Raw genomic sequence first — 11,370 nt, 5'->3', positions numbered from 1 at the left:
ATATATATATATATATATATACACAAACATACACACACACGAGTATATCTATAGTCATTTTTTGTCTTTTTCGTATAACACTCTCAAAAAATCCACACAATGCTTCAACATTGTAACTCATTGAACAGAATTCTGTTCTTAAGGTGCAGCAATCAATCAGAGGGATTTGATTTTGCAGGGTTTTGATGTTGATGTTTGAGTCCAAGAAGGTTTTTTATACATGGTGGCCAATCAATTGAAATCTAATGCATATTAAACATCTCATTTTTACAGTCGTGTTTTAAGAGAATCCTTTTATGAAGTGCCAAAATAAAGCACCTGTCCATAGTGACTAAACCACTATTTCATTTAAGGATCTCAGCGGGAGTTAAAGTGATCCCAGCTGACACTGTGCCAGAAGTGAGATACACCCTTAAATAAGCTGCCGCTCTGAGATGGTGTTGACATATAGAGCTTTAAATCAACATGTCTGTCTTTGTGCCAAGTTAGGAACTGAAAAGTATCTGTCCATAAATCCGTCAGTCCATCTTCAATAGTGCTTGTGAAGTGAGGGTCACAGAGGGGGCTCCGGCCAATCCCAGATGACATCATGGTAATGCCAGGTCACATAGGGTTGGGACACACATATTGCTTTTACTAAGACAAGCAGTGATACCCTTGCCTTAGGTTTAAGTTACATTCAAAACCTTGGTAATGTTGCCCATGGTCTCAACGTTCAAGGGGAATAAAAACATCAACAACTGTTAGTCAGTGATCATTATCAAAATGATTTTTCATCAATTGCTGTCAAATGTCTCTTCTTGGCAGCATATGAAACAAACTTTTTTTTCTTTCTATTTTTTGTTTCCTGTTGAGTACCAAATTTCAGATTTCCAGTTTCAGATTTGTCTTCAAACGTAAGAAACACAGTGCTGCGAAAGGTTAACAGATAGCTGGCGCCCATTCACACCATTTACACTTGTGGTAATTTTTGAGGGTCCAATGACTTAATCCCAATTGGAACGCCTTTGGACCGTGGAGAATTCCGGCGTACTCAGAGCGATGCTGTCACGGGGAAAACATCCCAACCATATAGAATGACTCTGGTCAGAACTGGAATCTTCTTGCCATAGTCCGACATGCCTGAACTCTGTGTTGTGTGGAGTTCGTACACTTTTGACCTTTTCAAGATCTGTCTGTTTTACCAGTCAATTCTCATTTATTAAAACAATGCGTCAAAGTCAAACCCAGTCAAAATCGTATGTGGGATCTCAAATTTATCTGAAACACATATCCAGTTCATTCCCATACCCATTTTGTACCCATGTAGCCCAATTCCACCCATGGTAGGCCAGCATGGCTGCCACCACCTGGTATTTATACTGGGAAAAGCTGTCACAACACAAGGTCACGGACAGGATTTAATGGCTGTAGCAAAGGCATAAACTCCTGAACTTTCCGTTACATGGTGCCATGGGCCCAGAAGCATTTGCCCCGTCTGTTACCCGACCAGGCAACAAACATTTGGAACGTTGTCCTCATCTGTGTCTTTAATCACCACCAGCATCATCCTTTGGCCAAGAATAGCTGATCAGATAATATCGTTGCACAGACATTAGTGGAACATTACACACACATTAAACAGCCGAGCATCTCATCAGAGCTCCGTCAACAAACCCCAGGCCAACAAATAGCTGTGGAGATGGTGCGATAGTGGCACGGTGGGGATATTGTTGGCACACACGGACTTTCTGGGTACAGTCAAGAGCAAATGCTGCTACCCTGAAATGCTGTTGACAAGCTACAAGCTCAGAGATTAGAGGGCAGCAAGGAGGTCAGAGTGATGATGACATGATCTTACAGTCTGAGTTCAGTGGATGGGAGGATCTTCTCATCCCTAATTCAGTTAATGTGCACCTGTGAAATATCATTATTATTGATCAAATACCATGTTGAAACACAGCTACATTTTAGAATTCCCTAACGGATGATGGTCTGGATTTAGGGAGGTTGACAAGCATCTGGATGATTGGAGCAGAGCAGTGGACACCCAGTTATACTTAAAGAGATCACATGTAATGAGCAGGGTTTAAAAAAAAGAAGTGAGCTGTGTTATTTTAGGAAAGCATAAATGACATTTTCCACTGAAGGGACACGCTGTAATTTACTGGAAGATACCACTCAATTTAAAATGCCAGACAACCCCTCCCCCCCGCAGGCAAAATACAAACTCATGCGGCATCCCAACATGCAACTAAACCCAGAGAAATATAACTGAAGGAGAATTTATTCCAACCACATTTCCAAAGTCCACCCCCTCCTGCAGTCTATTTCTTACTCATAAATATATGTGTACATTACTGTAAATGACACACTTTATTGGCTGTTCGTCCCAAGGTTAGGCAGATTATCAAAAACTACAGAGGCAACAGGCTACGTCTTCCATGCGTTTAGTTCCTTTAGCTTTAGTTTCTTCTATGGTTTTATTCCCCAGTGTTTTTTTTTTTTATCTACTTGCCTTTGCAGTTCCATCTCCAACAACATTTGACAAATATATTTATGCTCTCTCCTGAACTTTCCAGAATTAACATTCTGGTCACTCCTTATAAAATGTCTGCATCTTTTACAGATTTTTGGGGGATTAGTTACAAATAAAAACTGGTGTCAAACACATGCATCTACCAGCTGGTATTTGCTTTCAGTTCATTTGTTTTTGTTCCATTTAACAAATGTGTGTTTATCTGGGGTAATGATTAGTAATCATGTTTAATTACGATTACGATTAATCCACATTTATACTGTGATTAATCAGATCAAACATGTTTAATGATCTGAGAGTTTTACTTTACACCTTTGCAGTGAATAAACTTTTATGCAGTATATCAGAATAAGGTGCACTCAAAAATAAAATGCTACTGGAAAATGAGGGAATATTGTTACATAATACAATAACATTTTAAATCTGGACCATGATGAGTACCTCTCTTTACTACTAAGCAGATGCTTAGAAGAAGAGAAGCAATTTCCCGGCTTCTGGGGATCAGATTAAAAGGAAAAAAGTCAACAGACAGTGGACAGACAGCTACACGACAAAACCAATAAAAATGTGATAAGATCCACTCAGAGATGACAACAATCCCTAAAGTCATATGTAGTGTATACAAAGCACATGTTCCCGTCCGAACTCATCTGGTTGCAGATGCTCCAAAACAAAAAAACTCCATTTTGAATATTATAGTTTAACTGGATTAGTATTAATAAATCTCCTGTTTTCAGAGCCATCCTGCCAACAACTGCAAGACGCTAACCGGTCACAGCGTAGCCATGAATGCTGTCAGGCTACATTTGCATTAGGATAAGAGATGAAACAGCAGCGTAAGCCAGAAGAAGTGCAGTTTGTCATTAAAGATTTTATATGCACACAAGCACACACACACATACACACACCTGTAACACTCTCTTGATCTTTAAAACAGCCTCAGGGTTTAAAACAAACCAATGTAACCACTTCTTATCTGTGTTTCCACTCTTATTTCCTCTGGAGGAGGTTTAAAGTCTGAGATCATTGAAACTTCATCTGACACTGTCAGGGGTTTGTGTCACCTGTCAGTCTCTTTACTCTTATGTACGGCTGCATATGAACTGTAAGAGGGTCCATTGTGTTAAAACTGGAACAGAATGTGGATATTTGCAAAGAACAGTTTAATTAACTTTTTTTTATGAATTTGAAGAGAACAAACTACTGAACTGATGGTAATAGCGAGGAGCCTTCTCATTGTTAGCGTAGTGTAAAAATGACGGTACTTTGTTGTGCTTCAATATGGCATTCATATATCCACTGACACACATGTTCACTCTACTGCACACATGAAAAAAACAGGGGTCTGCTGTAATGACTTCACCTGCTATGACAAACTTAAAACAGTTGATTTCCAACATATGCAGCAGACACACACATACACACACACACACACACAAACACAGCATTCATGCTTGGTTTTGTCTGCCAAAACCAACATTGACGCTCCGGGGATTTCTCCTTTACTCTGTATGATAATGACTAAACAAGAGGGTCATTTTCTATCTGTGTTATTAATCACTGAGGATGAGCTGGAAATCAGGGAATTTGCTTTTGGTCTCCCTCGGTCTCTTTGTCTCTCCGTATGACACACACACATGGACAGATTTGTCCAGAACAGGAGCCCATGGGTCAAAAACTTTTCTGAAAGGTCATAAAGGCCTGGGAGGATTCAATTCAGGATGAGGAAACCTGCCTGTGTGTGAGAGAGTGTGTGTGTTAGTAAGCTGATACTGCAGCTCTGTTCTCCCTGTGTGTTTTTGTAGTGAAAAGACAGACTGACACAGCAGGACTGTGTAACGCAGCCATGTTGGTACAAGCCTCCTCCAGCCTCCAAACACTGACTCTCACTGAGTCACTGCAAGTTCCATTAGCTTTTTTTTTTTTTTTTCATTTGCTGCAAACAACATAACACAACACACCTGTGGAACAAACAAGACCTGATGTTCTTCAGTCCAAACTCACAGAGCAGTAATAAGAAACATAAATGACTTCCTTTGACAGATGAACCCTAACCTGACCATGTACTGTAACACTGTATTTTATCACAAAGTCCTTTCATCTTCAAATGTCAACAGTCTGGTTAAAGTTTTCACCGTTGCGAGGCAGTGCACTCGTCATTTGGCGCTCCTTTTAATAAGTGTGGTCGATTGTGTCATGGAAAATGATTCTGCCAATGAAAAATGTTGGCATCAAACCTGATGACACTTCTCTGACAGACGTCAGTTTTACTGACAGCACTGGAAGGAGTGTTTTCAAATCATGATAATAAAAACAGTAAAACCTTCAACAGGTTTCTACAATTAATTCAAAGACTCATTTTCTTTCCTTCACTGTAACTTATCATCTGAGTGAAAGATAGCCTACATTTATTTCCATTGCCTCACTGGGTCAAATGTCTGCCATCACCATTAGAGACAACGCTCTGCAACTCATGCCCTCTGTCTTTTGTCCTGCAAATAAATAAAGTCTGCAGATTGGTGATGAACTTGACACTTAAAGAAGTGACAGTAAGAAGTAACAGTAAAAAGCTATGTTTATGACATGAGACAGCATCATGGAACAGCCAGCTGTTGGTACAAAAGCTAACTCTCTTGTTCATTCAATAATATAAATCCCTTAAGAGAAAATAGAAACACACAGTTTCCTGCAACAAAGCTAACAAAAGAATTCAGAAAGAGAGGGACTGCAAAGAGGTGTGCTCAAAACATATTCAGCTTCTAATGGATCGATCTACAGCCGCTGCTAATGCACTGAAGACATCACTAATGAATGAAGGCGAAGGGCTAATGATGGTTGGTAGAATACAGAAGGTGCAACAGTAACATGGTTTTATACCAGCTCGAAGCAAACAAGGGGGCTAACATTGTTAGCTCAGAGCAGTTACTGTGGCTGTAAATGCACATAATGTGATTCAATGAGGCAACTGACCGTGGACTCACAGCAGGCCAGCCCTGATCAGGACAAGATACAGCCTGTGTGTGTGCTTGTGTATGTGTGTGTGTGATTGCAGGAGGGAGAAGCAGCACAGTAAAAAAAAAAGTTGTAGTGTTAGAAAGAGAAGAAGGAAGATACTCTCCAATTTACGTCTCTTTCATCCATTCTTTTTAAGGTGAGGAGACAGAGAGTGAGAGAAAGGGGGAGAGAGAGAGGAGAGAGCAGGAAAGAGAGAGCTGTATTTTCTTCCTCTCTTTCCAAATGGCTTTTTTTGATGTCTTTCAAGTAGACCACTCCGGAAGCCTGTGTTGGCCCTAACAGCTCGGTGTGTGTGTGTGTGTGTGTGTGTGTGTGTGTGTGTGTGCGGTTCAGGGCTTGGCACGACGCCTAATTACCTTAAAGTCATAGACAGGTAGGCGGAAGGTGTTTGCACGCGTGTGTGTGTCTTTGTCTGAAAAATGGAAAGCTTTGAACTGATTTATTCTTCCTCAGTTTTACAGCTTTGTTTGAGCTGCCCACGGCAGCCAAGAGGCTTCTGGGGGATTTTCTTTGCCAACAACAGAGAACAGATCATACTGTAAGTTGGTGGGAGGGGGTTTAAGCATTTTTACCGCATCTCAGCTGATGTGTCTGATGACTTAATGAGGTCATAAAAGATAAAGAACGAAAAAAAAAACTCGCTGTGCATTTGTCACTAGTGTTACATGTTTTGCTCATTCCATTATTATTATTGTTGTTAATTAATTCCATAATTTCATTATCATTATTGACTGGGCTCGCTCCAGGACCAGGTTAATACATTTCATTCCACCTCATGTTTTGTTAACATGCGTTGAAATGGCAATAAACTTAAATCCTGGATTAAAAAGTCTGCAGACATCACTGCATGTTTTCACTTAACTTAGACAGAATGTTCTGGAGTCCAAAGCTTCATAACACACTTTTACTGCATTACTGATGACATTTTAATCCATTGAATATTTTTCACGGCCACGCAGCTGCAGACCTGTGTGTGTTGTGGTCAAGACATTAAGAGTCAGTGGCAAAACATGAAAGTTTCACAGGATGCCACGTACACGTTCTCTGGTATGACAAATTACAGGAGGATAGACTGTATGTTTAGCATTAGCTGCTAAAGCTAAAACAGTTGAACAGTTCCAGGGGGGTCCTATCAACCTTATGAAATGCCAGGGTCACATGGCCTGGACTTATATATTTGAGGTCACTGACAGGTGACCCCTAAAACTTCCATTACCACAATATATGGCCAATCTTAACTTCTCAAAAGTCACAATTTTGCAAGTAAAATGATACATTCTCTAAAAATAAACACATTTATGTGTTTAAAAAACATGGTATAAAAAACACACAAGTTGTTGATGTTGTTCATAAAGTATAAATTAGTATTTCATTTTAAATCTGTTTTTTTATATTTATCTAAAGTGTTTTCACACAACAATGCTAATGATGACACAACAGTAGACGGGAGGAAAAGAACGTGTGTAACTATCAGGGATTTGCTACTGGCTGGCCTTGACAACAGTAGCCAATCAGCGGATGCGATGACAGAATGAGGAGCAATAATGGTTTTATTATGATCATAATAATTATTTTCTCTGTGATGTAAACTTTCACTACAAGGTAATACACCGGTGCGTTCAAAGCTTTTACAAGCTGCTAAATTTAGGAGGTGGAGGAGGAGGAGGAGGTGAAGGTGGAGGAGTAGACAAGTCTGGACATGCTGTCCCTCCTCACACTCCCCGTCCTCAAACACTTCCACTTCCACCCTGCCTCTGTGTCCCTCCTTCCTCCTGTTGTTTTAGGTGTAAAGCAGCGACTCACTGAGGAGGTTTCCATGACAAACAAAACTAATTAGGCATCGTTCTCTGATGGGAATTTGTTTTTTTCCAGTTGGACCTTCAGGGAAGAAGTGAAGGCAGGAGTGACACAGTGTGTGTGTGTGAGTGTGTGTGTGTCTATTTGTTCCCTTTGTCGCCCCCTCTGTGTCTCCTACACCTCCCCTTCTCATTAGTGGCGACGCCTGGTTGGATTAGCTATGCCCACACACACACACACAGACACACATGCACAAATTAGTTTTAGCACAGAGCCCATCAAAGGGACGCCAAAAAATTATAGAATTCATGGATGTGTGGAATAATGTGTTGAATAATGGAATATAAACTCTGGTTTATTGTTCTTGCATAAGTACAGCCACTGTTTTTTCCCCAGACGAGTACATCTTTAAGATTGCTTGAATAGTTCGTCTGGTATTAGAAGAGACAAATTCTTCTTAGACTCACTGTGCTGAGAACAGGCCTGTGGTCTGAAATCCATCAGGGGAGAACTGCTGAGCTAACAGGTTTTTGAAAAGATCACAAATCACAACTGTCAATAATCTATGGACTCAGACCCATATATCAGGATTAACTTCATGTTTTGAGAACTGGACCTTATTTGATTACTACTATGTGGACAACCGTTGTTGATCACCTGACCATCTGGACCGAAGAAGAAACCCATCAAAGTTCTCACAGTTATTTCAACAGCGAAGCACGACAGAGTGAAAAAACACAGGCCCTCGCTCTGAGTAACACGATAAACAGACACGCTGCATCTGCAGAGCCAGATTTATTGTTTGATTTCATCTTTTGGCAGTGATCAGAATCTGAACCCTGCTGATTCCGTGGAGCCCCAGCCAACAGCATGTGCAAATAACAGATGAAGAAGAGCTCTGTGCCATGAGGGAAAAATAGAGGCGGATTACAACAGTGTGACAGACACTGAGCAGGTATCAGTGTCAGAGCACTGGTCAGGATTTACTGACCAGCTGGGAGCAATGCTGCAGATGTACCGCTGCACCGAGGACGCATTTTGATACGGATCAGTTAACAATGCGCTAAAGTGAAGCTGAGCTGCAGGGTTGAAGGATAAAAGGGAAGAAAAACATTCTTCTCTGGAGAGAGACGTAAACAGAAAGGAGAGGAGATGACAGCACATGGAAAGTGTCCTACCTTTCTTGACCTTCTTAGACGGCTGTTTCTTCTTCAGGAACTTTGTGGCATCCTGGGGAAGTTCTAGCTCCTCACCTTCACCAGCTCCTTCTGCAATGGGCTCAACTCCTCCTGGAAGATAAACAGTTGTTTCCATTAGTAAATGGTAATGATTTTAATAATAATAATAATAAAACACAGCAGCAGTCGGATCATTACAACAATCTGGTTTAAAAAAGGAAAAGGAAAGAGTCAATGCGAAGCTCTGATCATGAAGTACCTTGGTTTGAAGTTATTAGGAATACAAAGCAGACTCACACTGTCAACAAGTGTTTCCATGTGAGGGCTGTGGTGTTGATCAATGGTTTAAGGTCTCTATCATTTTTTAGGACATGGTGTCAGTTTTGTGAATCTTGTTCCTGTACTATGTGATTAACAACACATTCATCCAATTGATTACAGGCCCCAATAAAAGTCAGTGCTGTTGCTAACATTATAATTTCACCAGGCCGCTTCAGGATACTACACAAACCAAAGACACATGAATACTGAGGTACTTGATGACTGTTCTTTGCCTGGGTTCTCATCATTGGATATGGTGCAACCCCCACCATTAAACCAGATTTGGGACTAGTTGGGGTTAAGTGTCTCGCCCAGGGATATGTAGTCACACAACTGGAATCAAACCCATTATCTTAGGGTAAAAAGATGATTTGCCAAACTGGGCGTATTATCTTTTATATGTACATATATACAGATATGTTTGTGAAAATATTTAAAACTATAGATTATGTGTTGTATAAGATGGCATGCTAAGTGATTATATGGTATAGCATAATGTAGTACAGCACAGTACGGTGCAGTATGATATAGTACAGTTTCTGTATGGTATGGTATGGGATGGTGTGATTTAGTATAGTGTATTATGGTATACTAAAGCATAGTATAGTACAATGAAGTATGTAGTAGTATAGTATGGTATAGTAATGTGTAGTGTACAAGTGTTTAGTATAGTATTGAATACAATACAATACAATACAATACAATAGCTATATAGTATGGTATAGTATAGTAAGGTGTATTGTGTAATTGTATAGTATTGTATAACATAGTATGGTGAAGTATGCAGTAGTATAGTGTAGTATCGTATAGTGTGATAGTATAGTATCATATGTTGGCGTATGGTGTATGGTGTGTGTGTGTGTGGGGGGGAGGGGGGGAGGGCAGGGGGGACAGAGATGGGAGTGATGAAATCCCTGCTTGAATCCCATGGATCAGTCTGGATTTAGCGAGCTCCTGAGGCCGATGAATTGGACGCCTTGTGTCTCCAGTGTCCCACCTCTCTGTCTCCTCTTCACCCCCCCCCCTTGCTCATTATCCCTCTCCCATCCTAGTCTCCTCTTCAGCCCTCACCCCCGTCTGTCTCCTCTTCCTCCTTCACCTCTCCCTTGTCTGCATCTCTCCCTCCTTCCTGTCTCCCTGTCTTTCACTCTGTCCGTCTTCTCCCACTTCTCACACTCTCTTTCTGTTGGCCATCCCTCCTTCCTCCTCTCCTCTCCTCTCCTCCTCCTCCTCCTCCTGTTAGTCCTTCCCTAATCATTTCCTCTCCTTCCTGACAGTTGTGCTCAGTTTCACGGTACTTTCACTGGACAGGCACAGAACACACTCACGTCTTTGTGAGCGTCGGGAGCAAGTACAAGACATGTGTGTGTGTGTGTGTGTGTGTGTGCCACCATGTCTACCTCAAGGTGTCTGAGAATGTGTGTTTGTCTCCATCTCCCCCACCGCTTCCTTATCTGTGTGTGTGTGTGTGTGTGGAGTCAGGGGAATGCATGTGTGCAAAGATTACCTTAAGTCCTCTCTAATATTTATCCTGGCCTTCTCTAAAGCCAATCGTGTTCTCTTTGGTGAGAGTTTAGCCTGTGGCTTCTCCCCCACTCATTCTCTCTGTCTCTCTCTCTCTCTTACACTCTCACACACACACAGTTATTTGAAATGGGATATGCCTTTCTTAATTGGGTAGGTGTTTTTCTAAGCGGGGCATTTTTCTTTTTTTAACACTGACAATTTCCCTGTGAATGTGAGGGAGTGTGTGACTGTGTGTGTGAGAGGTGGGAAAGTAAGGCTAAAACAAATCACATCACATTCTTTTTCTCCGCTACACACACACACACACGTACACCGACTGACCTCCTAACACACATTCCTCCCTCTCATCCCCTTCTCTGTAAATAGTAGGCGTGGCTCCCTCTGCCAGGAGACGCCGCCGCCCCCCTCTGGTTGGTGGTGGCGTCTATATTCGTCCCCCAGGTCGGGTTATCAGTCTTAGACAACCCTGAGATTTAGAGTCTATACTCTGCACCACATCACACTTCAGCACCCAGGAAAAGCAGCAGGCTCGGCAGATGACACCATAATTATAGTTATTACGTTACGGAAGTTACACAATAATGACAGCAATGGCTGACAACGGAGATATATTTAGAATAGAAGCTGTAGCCGTACAGTACGTGGATATGGATCTACAGTACGAGGAATAGTGGCAATAGTGGTGGTGTTAGATGTTGTTTTACAGATAAACTGTACCAAAGTTGAATACAATTTTTAACTTGCGCTGTACCTGGCACACATATATAGATATATTATATAAGAGTGAATATATAAAACGGTATGTAAATATAATGCAGCAGGTACACACAGGCAGGTTTGACTTTAGCTTCCATGCAAATGAAATGTGAATGTTTAGTGTGGAAAAATTTACTTAAAAAAATATTTACTTAACAAAAAAAAAACAAAAAAAAAAAAACAGATGAATAATTTTGAATAATGATAAGTTTGGAATTTGAGATACACAGAACACAACTATTGATTTGTGGGTTTTTA

General features: G+C 41.0%; 1 protein-coding gene across 2 annotated transcripts in view; it reads right to left on the bottom strand.

The window, feature by feature from the left end:
• bbs9 (Bardet-Biedl syndrome 9) overlaps positions 1-11,370 on the bottom strand; it is a 151,521-nt gene that overhangs the window by 44,503 nt on the left and 95,648 nt on the right. For both annotated transcript variants that reach the window (XR_003051514.1, XM_008323797.3), the window contains exon 21: positions 8,509-8,619. Coding sequence is in view for 1 of the 2 variants with exons in the window: in XM_008323797.3 (XP_008322019.1) it covers positions 8,509-8,619 (111 nt within the window). In the remaining variant the exon portion in view is untranslated. The remainder of the gene's footprint in view (positions 1-8,508; positions 8,620-11,370) is intronic.

Source organism: Cynoglossus semilaevis, chromosome 13 (assembly GCF_000523025.1).
Source record: "Cynoglossus semilaevis isolate Cse_v1.0 chromosome 13, Cse_v1.0, whole genome shotgun sequence".
NCBI lineage: Eukaryota > Metazoa > Chordata > Actinopteri > Pleuronectiformes > Cynoglossidae > Cynoglossus > Cynoglossus semilaevis.
This window is presented reverse-complemented; position numbering and strand designations above follow the sequence as displayed.